This window comes from Sturnira hondurensis, unplaced genomic scaffold (genome assembly GCF_014824575.4).
Source record: "Sturnira hondurensis isolate 20B ecotype Veracruz unplaced genomic scaffold, ASM1482457v3 Scaffold0000566, whole genome shotgun sequence".
NCBI lineage: Eukaryota > Metazoa > Chordata > Mammalia > Chiroptera > Phyllostomidae > Sturnira > Sturnira hondurensis.
The window spans coordinates 939,867-959,885 of record NW_028073197.1 but is presented as its reverse complement, the minus strand read 5'-3'; the positions used below and the strand labels follow the sequence as shown (position 1 = coordinate 959,885).

Genomic DNA, 20,019 nt, shown 5'->3' with positions numbered 1-20,019 from the left:
TATAAAATAGAAAACTGTACTTGAACAATAATTTTAAAGAATACTAATATTATATTTACATATAAACACACACACACACACACACACCAATCTCATAGACTACATCTGTTTTCAAATTAAAGTCATAAACCAGGCAGTTCTTCCATTTTTTGATTCATGCATGAAACTCTTTAAGTTTATCACAAGCTTCCAAAACTACTTTCTCTGGCTCTGCCCACTACTCTTCCAGCCACCCTGAAGATACTGGTATTCTCCAAGGTTCCAGCTTCATCTTCTCACTCTCTGTACTTTCTTTGAGTGACCTATTAATTACTATATATGTGCTGGATCTTTACCTACCTCTCTCCCCAAGTCTGTCCTTCTGGTTTTAGTTCCTATATTAATGAAAAGTACAACTATCTACCCTAAATCAGAAATCCCATTCACCCAAGACTCTTGCCGCTATTCACAATCAATCCCTAAACCCTCTCAGTTCTTTCTTAATGCCTCTCAAACCTGCCTCTCCCAAGCTCTCTTGCCTGTCAATAGCAGGGACTCTCATCATTTCTTTCTTTTTTAAAAAAATATATTTTATTGACTATGCCATTACAATTGTCCTATTTCCCCCCCTTCATCCCCCTCCACCCTGCACACCCCTCCCCCACCATCCCCTTTAGTTTATGTCCATGTGTCTCAAGGTCTTTAGACTCTATATTTCCCCTACTATTCTTGCCTTCCCCCCTATCTATTTTCTACCTACCATCTATGCTACTTACTCTCTGTACCTTCTCCCCTCTTCTCCTCCTCCCACTCCCCTGTTGCTAACCCTCCATGTGATCTTCATTTCTATGAAGATCCATTCATTCCGTCCCTGATCTAGCTGTCCTCTTAGATTGCTTTTGTTTTAGGTGTGGTTGTTAATAACTGTGAGTTTGCTGTCCTTTCCCTGTTCATATTTTTTATCTTCTTTTTCTTAGGTAAGTCCCTTTAACATTTCACATAATAAGGGCTTGGTGATGATGAACTCCTTGAATTTGACCTTATCTGAGAAGCACTTTATCTGCCCTTCCATTCTAAACGAAAGCTTTGCTGGATAGAGCAATCTTGGATGTAGGTCTTTGGATTTCATGACTTGGAATACTTCTTTCCAGCCCCTTCTTGCCTATAAGGTCTCTTTTGAGAAATCCGCTGACAGTCTGATGGGAACTCCTTTGTAGGTGACTGTCCCCTTATCTCTCACTGCTTCTAGAATTCTCTCCTTCATTTTCGTCTTGGCTAATGTAATTATGATGTGCCTTGGTGTGTTCCTTCTTGGGTCCAACTTCTTTGGGACTCTCTGAGCTTCCTGGATTTCCTGGAAGTCTATTTCCTTTGCCAGACTGGGGAAGTTCTCCTTTATTATTTGTTCAAATAAGTTTTCCGCTTGTTGCTCTTCTTCTTCCCCTTCTGACAGCCCTATAATTCAGATGTTGGAACGTTTAAAGATGTCCTGGAGGTTCCTAAGCCTCTCCTCATTTTTTTGAATTCTTGTTTCTTCATACTTTTCTGTTTGGTCATTTTTTTCTTCCTTCTGGTCCATTCCCTTGATTTGAGTCCCAGTTTCATTTCCATCACTATTGGTTTCCCGGGCATTTCCCTTCATTTCAATTAGTTTAGCCTTCATTTGTTCCTCTAATTTGTGACTAAAATCAACCAGTTCTGTGAGCATGCTTATCACCAGGGCTTTGCATTGTGCATCTGATTGGTTAGCTATTTCTTCGTCGCTTAGAGTTACTGGCTCTGAGGCTTTGAGTTCTTGAGCCGTAATGTTTAGGTCTGTTCGTGCCTGTTCTGTATGAGGGGCAAAGCCCTAGGTGTTCACCAGGGCAGGGCAACTCAGACACTGGGTAGTGATGCTGTACGTGGGGGCGGGGTCAGAGGGGGCAATGGCGCTCCCTTCTGCTGCTTCCTGCCGCTGGGGCCTGTGAGATCTGTCTCACTGCTCGCTCCTTCACCTGGTTTATCTGCATGCCAATGTGTGACTGCGGTCAGCCTGCTGCCTTGCGCCCTCACTGGGTCCGCCCGCTGCTACCCCACACCTAGGATCTGCCAATGGCTGCCTGTGCGACTGGGTCGGTCCAGCAAATCTTTCCTGACCGACCCTGAGCCGCCACTGGATCCGCCCCTCATACCGGTCTGGCTGAATGTTTCATTGTTGTCGGACTTCTGAATGGTTCAATTTTCTGTGTTTTGGTTGCATTTTTGTTACTAAAACTTTGTTGTCTTTAAACTCAGTTGTGAGAGGAGGCACAGTGTTTCCACCTACACCTCCATCTTGGCCGGAAGTTCTCATCATTTCTTATCTGGATTATTAAAATAGCCTCTTAATTAATCTCCCTTTCTCCAGCCTTGCTATTCTTTAGTCCATTCCTCACAGTGCTTAAAAACATCCTTGGAAAACACAAGTTAGAACTTTATAACCCTGCTTAAAATCTTTTAGTGATTATCTATAGCTTAAGAATTAAATCCAAATATTTTCAATACTAACTTTTTTCTATATCCAGAGTGCTTAGTTCATTAACCAACCAAAATTTTCAACACTCCCCTCCAAACAAACAAAAACCTAGCAATCCTGAACTTTTTTTGCATGGTTTTTAAAGGGTCATTCCTAAACCAGCAGGATCAGCACTACCTGGGAAATTTGTTTGAAATACAAATTCTTAGGCCTCCCCCTTCATTCTTCTCTAGTTCAGGACAAAAAAAAAAAAAAACCCTGAGTCATCATAGATTCTTCCTTCTAACTCTAATCTTTCATACTTCCTATAAGTTTCTTTCTTTTTTTTAACATTTTATTTATTTATCTTTAGAGAAGAAAGAAAGGAGAGAAGGAAAGAGGAGAGAAGGAGAGAAGAACCATCAATGTATGGTTGCCTCTCGTGAGTCCCCTGCTGGGAACTGGACCGCAACCCAGGCATGTGCCCTGACTGGGAATCGAACCGCGATCGTCTGGTTCGCAGGCCCGTGGTCAATCCACTGAGCTATACCAGCCAGGGCTATAAGTTACTTTCAAAAGACACAAATCCAACCACTTTTCATTTCTTCCTTCCTACAATCTAATGTCCATGCTTCCATTTTTGCAGTCCTAGTTTCTTCTCTACATAGCAATAATAATTTAAAAGATGAGTCAGTCATATCACTTGACTGCTTAAAATCTTCCAGTAGCTTCCAATACACTTTACCTAAACTTTACCATAGCCTGCCCCACTGACTTCATCTCCCCTAGCTTAGTCTTCTTTGCTCAAGAGAGCTTAATCTTCTTGGCCTTCTTCACATTGCTCAAACATGCCAGGCATGCCCCATCATCATCTATTCAAATACTGTTCCCTTGGTCTGGAATGCTTCATCTTAAATTATTTTCATGGTTCCCTCCTTCACTTTTTTTCAAGTATGTGCTCTGAAAGATTATAATGAACTCTCATTACTACCATTTAGGAAAGAGTATTCTGGTCTATCCTCTTACCTACCCCCACACCTACCATCTATTTCCCACCTCTATTCTTGATCTGCTTTATTTCTTTTTATTACCCTATCAATTCATGAATCACTATCTATATTGTTGATTTTCCCCATATTCCCCATACTAGAATGCAAGACTACAGAAAGCAAGAAAATTTTTTGCTTTTTGCTTTGTTTTCCCATAGTTGTACCCTATATCTAGAATACTATACATGTAAAATAAAGCCTCAGTGAATATTTTTATAACTAACTGATTTAATATTTCCATTAATGAACTTTGTCAATAGATTTTTTCTGACCCTAACCACTGTGGCTTAGCTAATTGGGCATCCTTCCACAAAGCAAAAAGTTCCCGGTTTAATTCCCAGTCAGGGCACATGCCTGAGTTGCTGGTTCAGACCCCAGATGGGACTCATTTGAGAGTGAACCAATCAATATTCCTCTCTCATGTCAATATTTTTCTCCCTCTCTCTCTTTCTCACTCCCTTCTCTCAAAAAACAAATAAATAACATCTTTAAAAAAGAAGATGGTCTTTGGAGAATCACAGTATATATAACTCAACATAAAACCTCTTACACAATAATTTTGTGAAGACGATTTAAATAAAAAATACTTACTCTGCTCTGATTTTACCATCCACCAACTAGATGGGCGCCTGGAAATTCTATGACTTCTTGTGACAGTCAAAGTCATTTCTTCAGGTGTAAGAGTGTTCTTCTTTGACCCACTTGAAAAATCCTTCTTCTCACATTCCCTATTTTTTCCCCGATTTGCTGTATGAGAAACATTTGCGTGACTTTTCCTACTTCCTAAATGAAAGAAAACCATAAAAACAATTCATAATCTACTGAACCAAACTGTTTTCAGAATAGAACAGATTTTTTTGTTTTAAAACTTTCAATTATAGAAATTTCTTAAATTCATCCTATGGGCTTTTTTTCATTTTTATTTTTTAAAAGTACCATTTTACCATAGGATCTCTAACTTTCTGTCAGTTAAATGCAAACTTTTCACACTGCTTGATAACTAACATATACTCCTGAAACAAAAAAATAAGTATATTTGGAAAAGGAAAGATACAAGATATGATTCCTTCCCACTGCTTACCAATGTCCTACCTAAAAAAAGTAACTACTGCTTTTCTGTTTTGAAATAATTCATGATTTCTGTCAATTAATTTTTTGGAAGAGGAGATTTGAAATGAATTTTCAATAAAGACATCTTTCATATATTAAAGAAAGACTGAACAGAATTTAAAAAGACAAAACAGAATGAAAAGAAACAATATCATGAACTACAGAGATAAATGAAAACATTTGACATCAATAGTAATTTCACTTTACTACAAAGGCAAATGAGTAAAAAAGAAATCTAACAGAAGGAACAGATAAATTCTAGCTTTATTTTTGTGACTAACAACCAAGAAGAGGGGGAAATGAGAGAAAAACAGGCTTATTTAATATAAATATTGCCCCTGACATAGGCAAACCACCAAAATGCACTTAAAATTAGAGAATTTCAGTTTTTTCAGAAGTAGGTTTAAAACATTAGATGTTAGTTGACAAAATGGATAATTTTCTTGACCATCAAATTAATTACAAAACTAGCATTTATTAAGCATCGCAGACAAAGATTACTATAGAGCCCACAGAAGGAATTAAAATCTTATCAAGTAATAAAACACATAAAGTGAATTCCATAAAAGTACATAAGACCAATAGAGCAGGCACTGCATATAACCACATAAGTAGTTATTACACAATACAGAATAAAAAGAAAACTGGAGAGCATCATGCTAAGTAAAGTAAGCGAGGCGATGAAAAGGAAATACCATATAATCTCACCTATAAGTGGAAATTAATCAACAAAACAAACAAGTAAGCAAAATATAACCAGAGACACTGAAATAAAGGACAAATCTGACAGTTACCAGAGGGGAGCAGAGGGAGATAATGGGGGAAAGAAGGGCAAGGGTTGTTAAGAAACATGTGTAAAGGACCCATGGACAAAGCCAAAGGGGTAGGACTGAGGGTGGGAGTAGGTGGGAAAAGTGGTGGTGGGAAAATAGAGACAACTGTATTCGAACAACAATAAAAAAATGATAAAAAAATAAACGTAAAAAATAAAGGGGATATATGGTAGCAGAAAAAATATAATAAAAATAAACTATTAAGAATAAAAAATGGGCAAAATAAAAAAAAAACATAATAGGAGTTGAAATCTGAAAATAGAAGACCAGTGTGATTTTCTTATCACTATAAGAAAATTTGGGAAAATACTCAGAGATGATATCTAATGCAAAAGGATATTTTTCTCGAGGTTTGAATGTAAAGAAAGTGCAAAAAACCAAACTATTAAACTTGGGGAATATGGAAAGTCACAAAAATTCTTAAGTGAAATGAGGAAAAGTAATCAATAAAGAGAGAAGAAAATCAAACTAAGAAATAGGGAGTGAACCAGAATATTACAGTATTGGAAATTACCTAGTATTCTGTTATGCTAGAATGAAAACTGAATCTTAGCCATCTTTATTATGTACAACATATAATAGTGTGTTTGGCACATAGTATCTCAATAAATAAGCCATTAAACAATGAATTCGGATTGAAGCCAGTGTTTCACTAGGCAAATGTTTCCCTAGGCAATGAAACTGGCAGAAGTGTTACCCAGCATGAGCTTTCTAAGATACTTATCTAAGTTTTTGATACTCAAAGTATGGTTACAAACTATCTATACCAGAATCACCTGGGAGACATTTAGAAATACAGAATTTTGGATCCATCCCAAACCTACTAGATCAGTTTTTTAATCAATATTTTAATAAGATCCACAGGGGAATTCAAATGCACATCCAAGTTTGAAAGTACTATTCTAAGAGATTCAGTCATTCTCCCTGTTAAACTTATACAGGAGATAGAGAAATAGAGGAGAAAAATGAGCCAATTTATGCCAAGGTCCCTTACTCAACATCACTCTATTTTTTAAGTTATAGAATTTGGCAATTCTTTAAATTTTGCATAAAGACTATTACTTAGCTTATAAAAGTAGTAAAAGAAAAATACTAACCTGATACTGAACGCACAAAAAGTTTATGAAAAAGGAGAGAATCTACTTTACCAGTATTGTTCATGATAATAGTACCAACCAGCACTCTGAAAGTGATGACAATGGGAGATACTAGAAGAGTCACCACATACAATATAAAAACTCAACAGTAAAGATCTTTCAGGGAGTGGTAGAAAATAATAAAGGGTCAATTTATGAAACACTAAGCAAAGATAGCAAAACTGTCAACATGGTTGGCACTGATATGTAGTTTAAGAAATTATTTGTTACAATTGCAAGAATCCTCATCGATGAACTTCATTTTCCTGCACATGATTTCTCTACCCTCATCTTTCTTCTCCAACTCTTCTTCTATTTCCCTCCCATTTTTCCCTTCTCTTACTCTTGTCAAAGTATTCTCAGAAACTATTCTAACCAATGAAACGTGCTTGTGATGACAGAAAATATTGCCCATGTTCATGACAACCTAAAAGAAAAAAAATCAGTATGAACAATGAGGAGAAAAGAATCTGAGGGGGGAAAGGCTATCATTAAAGACTTATTTGGATAAAACTTCAACTTCCCATCAAAACGGCAGCATAGGCAGACATGGTTCACCTCTTTGCAGAAACCACATCAGAATCACAACTAAAATGTAGAACAACAATCACTCAGAACCATCACAAATCAAGGTGAATGAAAAAGTCTAACAACTATGGAATTAAAGCAATCACATCCACCCAGACTGGTAGGAGGGGCGCAGACATGGAATAGGCTGGTCCCTCACCCACTTGTGAGTGGTGAGGGAAAAAAATTCAGGAAAGATATTTCAGGAGCAGAGTCTCAGCTCTACACCAGGTGCCTCAGCCCAGGGTTCCAGTGCTAAGAAGATAGGTCCCCACAACTTCTGGCTGCAAAAACCAGTGGGGATTGAGTCAATAGAAAAAATCGCTAGAGCTCCAAGCAGTTCCTCTTAAAGAACCCACACACAGACTCACACTCACTCCCTCTGAGATCCAGCACTAGAGTAGCAGCTTGAAAGGCACCAGTGATATACAGGGAGAAACTGAAGTGTCTGGCATTAAGGAGAAGAGAGGCCATTGTCTCCTTTCTAAACCATCCTCCCACAAGCCAGAAAGCTCCATCAATCTGGCTATCACTGTTTGACCTGCCTTCGATACACCCAGAGACTCTACCCCTCCCAACTTATAGGCCCACCCAAGCTGTTTTTCCACATGAATGCTGGCTTTGGCTCATGCTTCATAACTTCCTAAATCGTCTCAAACAAGCAACAGCTGGCCTCAGTGAACCCCAGGCCTGGCACTAGCAGTAGCGAGCCTACACTCACAGCTTGGCTTTGCTTGGGGCCTCCAAGCCCAGCACAAATAGCAGCCATTCAGATGCTTTGTAACTCAGGCAGGGTGGCTCCAGGCAAAACACAGATGAGAGCTGATCTTGGCCTATACCACCAGGGAAACCCCAGGACCAGTGCATCTAATGGACAGCTACAGATGACGTCAGTGCACCATCATGCTGACCGTGTACAACTGATCCTCCACAAAGGGCGAACGTTGGCAATAAGTGGTCACAGTCAGTCCTTTCAGCTGACTGGCCTGAGTAAATCCCTCCCACTGACCTGCCAACAGCAAACAAGGCTACTACATTAGGCTACACTACCAAGACAGCAGAGTCAAAGCAGTCCACCTAATACATAGAAACAAATATAGGGAGGCTGCCAAAAAAAGGACACAAAGAAACATGCTTCAGATGAAGGAACAGATCAAAACTCCAGAAAAAGAGGTACACAAAACAGAGATAAGCAATTTAGAAGATGTAGAATTCAAAATACTGGTTATAAGGATGTTAAGGAACTTAGGACCTCAACAACATAAAAAAGATCCGGTCAAAAATGAAGGACACACTATTGAAATAAAGAACAATTTATAGGGAAATAATAGTAGAGTGGAAGAAGCCAAGAATCAAATCAATGATTTAGAACATAAGGAAGCAAAAAACAACCAATCAGAACAACAAGAAAGAAAAAAGAGTAAAGAAAAATGAGGATTGTATAAACAGCCTCTGGGACAATTTCAAGAGGTCCAACATTCATATCATAGGGGTGCCAAAAGGAGAGGAGAAAGAGCAAAAAACAGCAAACCTGTTTGAAAAAATAATTAAAGAAAACGTCTCTAATTTGGTGAAGGATATAGACATGGGAGTCCAGGAAGCACCAAGAGTCCCAAACAAGATGGATGCAAAGAGGCCCGCTCCAAGACACATCATAATTAGAATGTGAAAGGTGAAAGATAAAGAGAGAATCTTATAAGCAGCAAGAGAAAAGAAGTTAGTTACCAATGGGGAGTTCCCATAAGACTCTCATTTGACTTCTCAAAAGAAACTCTGCAGGCTAGAAGGGACTGTCAAGAAATATCCCACATCATGAGAAGCAGGGACCTACAGACAACATTTCTCTACCCAGCTAAGATATCATTTAGAATCAAAGGGCAGATAAAGTGCTTCGCAGACAAGAAAAAATTAAAGGAGTTCATCATCACCAAGCCCTTTATTATATGAAATGTTAAAAGGCCTTATTTAAGAAAAAGAAGATCAAAACTATGAACAACAAAATAGCAAAAACATACATACGTACAAACAATTAAATCTAAAAATAAAAGGAAGCAAACAAGAACAGAGATAGAATCATGGATACGGAGATTGTTTTGATGGTGGCCAGATTGGGAGGACTGCCTGAGGGACTGGGGAGTGCTGGGTGGAGAGTGGCAAAGGGGGGGAAACCTGTAATAGCATAGCATTGCATAGCAACTGTAATAGCATAGTCAATAAAGTGTAATATTAAAAAAGACTGATTTTGACAATGATACAGAAAAAGAATATACAAAGTCAAAAACAAACCACTTAACAGTATCATTTCAGAAACTAGTGCAAGATCAAGAAAGACTGAAAAGTGAAGACAAAGTATTTAGAAAACTAATAAACAAGCGCTCATACAGAAATACAACTGATATATGAACAGCTGGTAATGTGAAGAGTGTTAATTTAAAACTGAGGGGACATGTCGTACATAGGGGACTTGTGCCCTGACTGGTATGGCTCAGTTGGTTGGGCATTGTCCCACAAACGGAAAGGTCATTGGTTCAATTCCCAGTCAGGACACATGCCTGGCTTGCAGATCAGATCAGGATGTGGCACTTAGAAGAATCAACTGATCGATGTTTCTCTCCCTCTCTCTCCCGTTCCTTTTCCCTCCCTCTAAAAGTAAATAAATAAAATCTTTAAAAAAAATGAAGAGAAGTGACTTGTGAGTGATAAATTTTTTACTACTGCAGAATATTTTACATATTTACATGTAAATAAGTAGGATTCTGAAACTGAGTCATATTTTAATAAACACAACAAAATTATTCATCCAAATAGACAATACTTCTGTCACTGATGACTATATATTCCAATGACCCACAGATCTGATAGCTGCTAAGTTTAAGATCTGGGAGATATTTTAAAAATGGGAGAAATATAATTCTTTTTCTCGTAGAATTATCACTTTAGACTCTAGAAGAAAATACAGAAATTCATCAACTAATTATGTTTGATAAAATAAAAAGGGTGCCCTGGATGGTGTGGCTCAGTTGGGTGGAGCATCATCCTGTAACCAAAAGGTTGCAGAGTCAGTTCCTACTCAGGGTACATGGCTAGACTGCAGGTTCCTGGGTCCAGGCACATGCAATCCCAGGTCAGGGCATATACAGGAGGTAGCCAATTGATGCTTCTCTCTTCCATCAATGTTTCTCTCTATCCCTTCCTCTTTTTCAGAAAAGCAGTAAGAAAATGTCCTTGAATGAGGATTAAAATAATAACTATAATAATAAATTAAGTAATAAAAAGTGTTGCTTGGAGTGTGTACAGGAATATATCAGGGTGGGGTAATAATCGAGTGAAGTGATATTTAACCTGAGTACAAAGCTTGATGTGGAAGTGGGTACATTTAGAAAAAAATTTCTGGGCAAAAGGAACAACATATTAAATGGCCCACAGGTGAGAAAGTGGTCTGTGGAGGGGACTGAAAGAAATTCATTATATAGTAACCCAGGAGATGAATCTAAAATGGTAGAGAGAAGCCAGTGTCTATAAACTGCTACAGCAATCTAGAAATAAATTATCGGTGACTCTAGATTGGCTAGGGGGACTAGCAGAGAGTGGAGAGAAGTAACAGATGTGAAAACTACTTAGGAGGAAGCAAAGACTTACTGACTTCATATGGATTGCTAGGTAAAGGAAAGAGTTAAAGATGATCTGGTTTCTTTCTTGATCTAGTATATTTATTATAGTTCCATTTATGAAGACATGAAAACTAGAGGACAAGCAAGTCTGGAGAAATTTAGTTTCCAATAATCAGTCTGAGAAGCCTGTGAGACATCAAAAGTGGAAAAATCAACTGGTTCAACGGAAGTCATCAGTTCAGGCACTACCAATTTTGTCAAGTGCCTTTTGAATTAAAGACAAATTATCTTCAGAATAAAAATATCATTGGAATTAAATTATCTTCATATTATTTGTCTTTGAAAAGTGGCATGGTTGGCTGAATAATGGCCCCCCAAAGATGTACTCATCTTAATCCATAAAATCTGTCAAAATGCTACCTTACATGTCAAGATACTCTGCAAATATGATTAAGATTATAAACCTTAAGTTATCCAGGTTCATCAATTTCATTACACATGTCCTTAAAAATAGTAGTCAGTGAAAGAGATAGTATGATGGAAAAAGAAGCAACTGAAATTTGAAATGTGAGAAGGCTAGCTAGCACTGCTGGTTTTGAAGATGCAGGAGGGGAGCCATGACTGAAGGAACATAGGTGACCTCAAGAAGCTAAAAAAGGCATAGTCTCTCCCAGAACCATCCAAAAGTAATTGAACCATGTCAACATGTTGATTTTAGCCCAGTGAGATCCATTTCAAACTTCTGACCCTCAAAATTGCGAAATAAAAAATGTGTGTTGTTTTAAGCTACTAAGTATGTAATAATTTGTTATGGAAGCAATAGAAAATCAATACATTGGTATGATAATTAATCTTAATATTATATCCCCTAACCAATCTAGATAAAAATTTAATATATATGAAATTAATGCACAAAAACATAGAACATACTCAATAAATGTTTAACACTAATAATTCAAGACAGTATCCATCCAGTATACTTTCTTGATATGCTTCTTCCTAAGAAATTATCGATAAATCAAAATTTTGAGGCTACAATTTTGTAAATTCATATTCTACTTAAGGAACTAGTAGGAAAAAAACTTTCTTGTAATGTAACTATCCTTCTCAGTTTAGATTGTTTATGTTGTATTTTCTTTAAATGGTCAGCTGCTAATTAGAAACTGAAAGAAGCAAAAAATTGAGAACAATTCCAATAAAAATATGGCACCTGCCTAACATTTACAAAAGAGGTCCACAAAGTAGAAATGCTTGCTTTTTTTCCATTTTAAGCAGAATTTTTCAAATACACATAGGCACACATAGACAAAATTGAAATCTGACAACTATTATTTCTAGATATAAATCTGTTATAGAATACATAAAAAGAAAGATGAAATAATGAGTAATTAAGTAATAACTATATTAGAGTTTGTTTTTATAAAAACTAGCTTAAATATTGTGCCTTAACATGACCTTTCTCCCCTCTAAATCAGCAATATACTATAGTCATCTAGAACGTTCAGGCACCTATACAGTTCTCGTCAAGCGAGTTTTCTGATTGGCTAATAGTTTTTCCAATTTGAGCATCAAAAACATTTTCACTTATTTTAAGACTTCGTGATAGAGCTGAAAAAAATACAGATTCTAAAATAAGACAGATCATTGGCCAGCATTTTTTAACCTCCTTTGAATGTTATCTCATACCTTACAGAATTGTCAAGAAGGATTAAATTATATTACATACATATAAAGTATCTAATACATTTGATAAGTGCTTTCTATTCTTCTAATATTCTGGATAAAATTCTTTCTGTAAGAATAACTACATTTTCTCTCTATTACTTAAACAGTGGAACAAGGAACGCAAAATTGATCTATTTTTCATGACAGTGTCACATCACAAACCTCAACCACTTATACCATACTGACACAAGGAAGGCAGCCACACTCCAGATTTATCTAGGACAACACTAGTTTTATGCTTACTGTCCTTGAATCTTCTCTCAAGCTCAAGTGTCCCAATTTGGATAATAAATGATATAGTGACCCAAGATACAAAGATCTATTGAGATATTAGATGATTGTTCTCGGTGCTTCCATTATCCTCCTGTGAATGTATGTATATCTGTTGGTCTAGAGAACCCCCACCAGACTGATCTTTTTTATTGGTGAAAATTGTCTTAGTAATCTTTGTTATTTCACTTTTGTTTAGCATTTGATGTCTGTTAGATAAACAAGTAAATGATGGAATAGAAGAGTATGAATTTCTATCCTGTAAGAAATAGCCCCACACCATCCTGGGGTTTTTGTTTGTTTTTCTTTATCCTCGCCCAAGGCCAAGGACATTTTTTCATTGCTTCTTTTTTAGAAGGAGGAATGGAGAGAGGAAGGGAAAGGGAGAAACACTGATGTGAGAAACATTGATTGGTTGTCTCCCACACATGCCCACACCAGGGACTGAATCAGCAACCTAGGCATGTGCCATGACAGGAATCAAACCCACAACCTTTCAGTTATGCTTGGATGACACTTGAACCAGCTGAGCCACACCAGCCAGGGCCATCCTGGGTTCCCCACCCCACAATTTATACTTAAATAAACCTCAAGAATATATGCTGTCTTCTTTGAGTTCTTGTTACTACCTGTTTTACTCACCTTTCTCTCTCACTTCTCCCTTTATATATGCTTACCATGTTAAAAGTTACACAAAAATCAAGCAACTTGTAATTGAATTACATGTAAAAAGATTCTAGAAAAAACCTACAGAATTTTGAGGCTCTTTATAGATTTAGTCTTTGTCTACTTCCCAAAGCTAAATAGGAATATTAAAAAAACATAAAGTAGTAGAATAATGTTAGCAGTTATATTTAATATAAACACTTACCCACAGGTGGCATCTGTTTTTTGGAAATATGAACATTTCTCTTCTCTTCACATGCTTCCATATTTTTGTCTGAATTTCTTTGTGACTTGTCTCGAGCAATGGGTGACATATTTGTTTTTTTATCTTTAGCTTGTTCCATACCACCCTGTTCTTCAAATACAGTGGCCTTAACTTTTCTTTTCTGTTTTTGTTTTATAGTCCTTTTGTTTGCAGATGATTTTTTTGCATTCTTAGAATACATTCCATTTTTTGTAGATCTACAATTATTTTCCATTTCATCTGACAAAATACAATTCCTACCCAGTTTTCTTTGTTCAGAGGGCTGAGAGTTCTCTACTGGGTGACCTTCACCAGAATGTTTGTCATTTGTCAATGTCGCAGGTGTTACACTGTGATGTTTTTCTCTTGACTTCTTACTTTGAGAGAGTGCAGTGCTCTCACTACGGGATACGGTACATTGTTTTGGAGGAACAGCCTTTCTTGGTATAGTAATCCAAGACCGACTGGCAAAATCATCTGATTCATCAATTATAAATTCATCTTCTACATTCATATCATTTGCAGGAGATGACTGAGATGGAGCAGTTGCTATATACCTAACAACAGGACTAAAGAAAAAATATGTTACAATAAATAACAGCTCACAAAAAAATAAAGCTCTTACTTTTGCTTAGTGAAGAATATAATCTAGATAGTAAATAAAATCTACTATCTTTTAAAAAAGATTTTATTTATTTTTAGAGAGAGGGGAAGGGAAGAAGAAAGAGAGGGAGAGAAACAACAACATGTGGTTGCCTCTCTGACCTGGCCTGCAACTCAGGCATGTGCCCTGACTGGGAATCGAACCAGCAACCCTTTGTTCACAGGCTGGCACTCAATCCACTGAGCCACAGCAGTCACGGCAAAATCAACTATCTTTTAAATAGAAGTTCATGTCTCCTCAATTTCACCTTACCCTTAAAAGGCCTTCCTTCCTTTTATATGTCTATAATCTGATCACAATCATTCATAACACTAATGGTGTCACAGAAATTTAGAGCTGGAAGAAAGCCTAAAATCAACTAATATGATGATCCCACCCATTGCTTATTTATTAAAAAATTGAAACCCAGCCTGGTTGGATGGTTCAGTTGGTTGAGTATGGGCCAGTGCACCAAAAAGTCTGCGGGTTTGATTCCCAGCCAAGGCATATAGGTTGCAAGTTCAATCCCTGGTCAGGGTACATATGAGACGCAACCGTTCAATGTTTCCTTCTCTCTCTTTCTCCCTTCCTCTCTCCCTAAAAATCAATAAACATATCTGGCACAGGAAATAGCATAGGAAGAACTCTGAGACTGTGCTACTGTTGCTAGCCAGCGGCTATCAGCCAGTGACTATCAGCTACCGTCCTGGTTGCCAGGTAATGCCTTTTAGCACTTAGGTAGCAGCTAGGAATGAGCATCCAGAGGGCAAATAAAGGCAAGGCCCTCACCATTACAATCTAACAAATAACTTAATACAGGGGTAGGCCTTACTTGGCCTAAAAGCCAAGGAAGACATGTCTCACCCGTTCACCTAGTAGTCCTGAGCCTGGTTCAATAAGGCTGCCAGGCATTCTGAACAACAAGCAAAAATTGATAGTGCAGAAGTGGGGTGGAGCCCTTGAAAGTCTGTATGTATCATCTCCACTAGCTGGGAAAAGGAAAACCTTGAGACTGTGTATTTATTCCAAGGCCTAGAAGGGGGGAGGAGGAAGGGGTCTATAGTGTCCAAAACAGAAACAAAACAAAACATAAAGCTTTGGTTAGCTGCCTGCCTCCAGTCACGTATGCAAAATGAACAAATACAGTCTGGAGTAAGGGGATTTGGGCTAATAGGCCCCCACACCTACCTGCATGATTAGTCATGTCTCCCTGGGAGAGCTGGCACCACCTTTACCAGTCAATCAATATGTAACGCCCTCACTCCCATCCTGCCAACTATGTTAAGTCCTCGGAACAAAGGTCCCCCTCTCCATGTCTTTCTCTCTCTCTGCTTCTTGGCCCTTTAGCCACACAGGGGGCCTCTGTTCACCTGTACTATAGGCACTCTCTTTTTTGGCGACCCAGACTCTGACCACCTGGGTGCTGATCACCTGGACTCTAGTCACCCTGCTCTCACCACCCTTGCTTTTCCTTTCCCACCAGAACTCAGCACTAATAAACTTTGCCTGGATGCTAACTGGCTTACTGATCCGTAATTCTTTACTGTGTCAGCAAGAAGAACCAGGTTTCTCCCAGTAACATATTCTTAGGTGGGGTAAAATAAAAAGCTGAAACCCAAAGATGTGTAACTATAGTCAAGATATATTGAATGACAGTCCAAAAATGCATGCTATTATTACATGTTATATTAAATTATATGTTTGTACAGATGTCTCTTTAGATTTCTTATCTAAACTGGGTTTCCAGACCCAATTCCAATGTGGTGTAGGGGTTCCTCCCATACCAACAAATAATTTTTCAGATACCACCAATAATATATCTGAGAATTCTGATCAATTCTGGCACTGTCTACCCAGAGACAGCATCAGATGGCACAGGTTAAGAGTTCAATCCTACAAGAACCCCTATACACCCACATACTTTTCAGGTGTCAGCCACAGCCCACACTACCTACACTTCTGACAGACTAGCCATACACTGAAGTTTCTTAACAACCCCCTCCAAGTCAGAATGTCAATTCCAAGTCCAGACTGCTACCTATACTTCTGACCAACTAGCTATAAATGAGAGGTTCCCACAACTCCTTCCTTGGGTTTGATTAATTTCAACCACTCACAGAACTCAGAAAAAACATGTTACTAAATCATTCCTTTATTGCAAAAGGATGACACTGAGGAACAGCCAGATAAAAGAAATGTATAGGGCACGGTATATGGGAAGGCACTCTGGGCTCATTGCATCTCCAAGTGTTCACCAACCAGGAAGCTCTTAGAACTCACCTTCATGGGTTTTTAATGGAGGTTTCCTTACATAGTTGTAATTGATTAAATCAATGGTCATTGGCAATTGACTCAACCTCCCCTCCCTGGAGGTGTGGAGTAAGCCTGAAAATTTCTACTAATCACAAGGTAGTTTCCATTGGCAATTAGCCCCCATTCTTACCAATGCTTTCCAAAAGTTACCACATTAACAAAACGAAAGACTTGTTTTCACTATCAACACTTAGAAAATTCCAAGAATTCGGGCCATTGTGAACCATGAATTGTGACCAAGGACCAAATATATATATGAAATAAATTTTAGTCATCTAAATGACCAAAAATTTATTTCTTATGAACCACAATATTGCAACATCTAAAGAAAAATTATTTCTGAGACATCTTCAAGTCTAATATCTAAGAAAATACTAGTAAATTATATTATGTGAAAAAATCATTCTAGGTATGAATAAGTCACACACCATTTTCATGTATGTATCAGTATGTAATCATGGTATAGAAATAAATGGAATATATCAAAAAAAGTAAGTGCACTGGGATTAAACAGCACCTCTTCCAATTAGTTGGGAAGCTTTTCAGAGAAAAAAAATTATTCAAAGGATTATACCCCTCCAAAATTCACATATTAAACCTAATCCCCAATGTGATGGCATTTGAAGGTGAATAGGTCAAGTTGGAATAATCACAAATGGAATAGTATCCTTATGACAGAACCCCAAGAAAGTCCCCTTGCCACTTCCTACCATGTGTGAGGTTACAGCAAGAAGATAGCCATCTATGAACCAGAAAGCAAACCTCACCAGATACTGAATCTACTGGAGCCTTGATCTGGACTTCTCAGCCTCCAGAACTATGAGAAATAAATTTCTGTTGTCTATAAGCCACAGTCCATGGTAGTCTGTTACAGCAGCTCAAATAGACTAAGACAACACTAGAGAAAGATAACTTCTGGCTAGATGCAAAAACCAAAAAAGACTTTGTGGCACTTGAGTTGGATCTTGAAGGATGGACAAGTTATGGTCATGAGGAAATGTAAGGAAGACAATCAAAAGCAAGAGTATGAACAAAAGCAATGAAGCAAGAAAGAACTAAGAATAGTGAGGAGCAATTAAGAATAAAATCAACTTTACTCACTAGTTGATCAAAAAGAACACTAAAAAATAATTGTTTTGGACATGGATATAATTAGCCCATAAGTATACCATATTTTATCAGATGGTGAAGACAACATTCATAAAAAGCACAAAAGATCCCACAGAGAGAGAGAGAGAGAGAGAGTGATCTCAACTATAGAGCAAAGACTGAACAAAAGAGGCATTTCATTCATGCATTCATTCATTCATTATGTTTTTATAAAACTGTCCTAACATATAACAGAAAACACAGAAAAACTCCAAACTCCTAGAAAGAATAGCTTCTGTCTTAATCTACTAAGAAACACATAAAATAGCTAAACTATAATGCAAGGCATGAAACTATTTAAAAAACAATGGAGTTGGGACTTGGAAAAACACTAGAAGTCTAGCATGGAGCATAAAAGAAAACTGAGATTGGCATATGACAAGGGGAAAAGGTGTGCCAAAGCAAGGACAACTGCAATACGTATGACCAAACTGGTAGAAACAGTTAGCGAAGCAGGATAAAGGCCTTAAATGCCAGCTGACAAATCTGAAGTTTATTCTATAGACCACCCTATAGAACACCCTCAGGTTCTCATCCTAGCTGCCTTTATATCTAGCTAACTAATGCACAGCCTTAGGTAAGAATCACTGTTTTGAAGTTGCAGAACCACAGAAGGTTTTCCAGTATTAACAGATTAAAATTCATTTTACAACTATCCTTTATTAACACAATCAGAACAAAGAAAAAACTTTGAAACCCTTAATAGTGAAATAAAGACACCCAAACATAATTCTATTTATAAATAATATGTTCTTTGAGAACATACGAACTAGTAAGTTCGTTAGCTGAACAAACTTATTTCCTGTCTACTTTAGTGCCTACTAAACAATGGTTTTAGGGGATTTAGTGTTAAGAAACAACATTCTCTTTACAAGTTAGGTATCATTCCAACTAATCTCAGTGTCAATTAAGACTCATTTCTAGTTAAAAATAGCATTCAGAATCCATAGATATAGTAGTTCATAAAATGTGAAAGAAAAAATATCTCAAAGCACAGTTTCTCAATAACTCACCTGGATTCATTTTTTCTGTTTAAAGTCTCTAAAAACAATGCTGAAAAACTCTTTTTAGCTTGTGGTTGAATTTCATATTCTGAATCTTGTATTATTTTCTGAGATGTTTCAGATGGTTTTTTCTCTTGTGGTCTTTCTGATACTTCATCCTCTATACCTTTGTTCTCTATTTCTGCTTTCTTTGAAATATCTTTATCTTCAAAGTCTAACCTAAAAGGTTAAAAAGAAAACAAGCAGAATAAGCCCAGTTTATGAGTTTTCCTGAATTCCCTTACAGTGATAACACAGACCACTTACAAAAATTTCTACTAAGCCTTTATTAAAAATTTATAAATGTTGATGTGTAATCTTACACAAATATACAAGACAAAATCACTCAGAAATACTAAGTTTTGTTTGTATTTGTCAATAGAAAAAAATTAAAAAGATAAATCATACACCAGAAATGTATAGCTTACAGCACTAGTTCTTGAACATTTGATAGAAATTCGAATTATTTAGAGAATCTTATTCAAATATAGATTCTGATTCAGTAGGTCTAGGGCACAGTTTGAGATTCTGTACAGCTTATTCTCAAATGATGTTATTTTGTTTAGCATGTTTTCATTATTAAGTTGATGAGATGCCAAAGGAACTCTTGTTTCTATCAATTAGCTTATGGTAAAACTGGTTTAATTACACTTCATTTCACTCACAGTCACAAAACCCATTGATGACATTTAGTGAGCACTTACTGTATTATTAGTAAGCTTCCAGATAATTCCATTGCTCTGATCCTTAGGTATAGGCCATTCTTTAAATCACAAACTCTTAGAATGTACTTAACTGATTGGCTCCAAAATCACACAATACCTTTGACAGAAATTATACTCATTGCAGAGGTCCCCAACAGCAAAAGACCTTGAATAATCTATTTTGCTTCTTAAAAATCGAAGAAAAAGCTCCAAGAAATGGACATGAGTTTACAGTAACTCATCCTTAATAATACTGATCCTTTGTTACCCTGGAAATGACCTGATACATATCTACCCTGTTAATTACAAATAGCGTAGAAAAATTATTTCTAAGTTATTTCTCTTAGAAATGTATCAGAAAAAAAAAATACATTTTCCACAAACAGTAGAAAAGTTACCGCCAGCTTCTCTAAAGTACACTTTAAGACCTTCCTTATTAAATACTAAACTGAATATATACTGAATATATTATATTCTCCTCATAACATTAATATTCTTCAATAC

General features: G+C 37.0%; 1 protein-coding gene across 5 annotated transcripts in view; it reads right to left on the bottom strand.

Moving 5' to 3' along the window:
• Positions 1–20,019, bottom strand: part of CENPC (centromere protein C) — a 66,851-nt gene that overhangs the window by 32,766 nt on the left and 14,066 nt on the right. For 4 of the 5 annotated variants that reach the window (XM_037042126.1, XM_037042143.1, XM_037042144.1 and 1 more), the window contains exons 7-9: positions 18,782–18,991; positions 13,625–14,232; positions 4,093–4,284 (exon numbers count right to left, since the gene is read on the bottom strand). In XM_037042126.1, coding sequence (XP_036898021.1) covers positions 4,093–4,284; positions 13,625–14,232; positions 18,782–18,991 — 1,010 coding nt within the window. The remainder of the gene's footprint in view (positions 1–4,092; positions 4,285–13,624; positions 14,233–18,781; positions 18,992–20,019) is intronic. The other variant, XM_037042135.1, reaches the window with a different exon arrangement.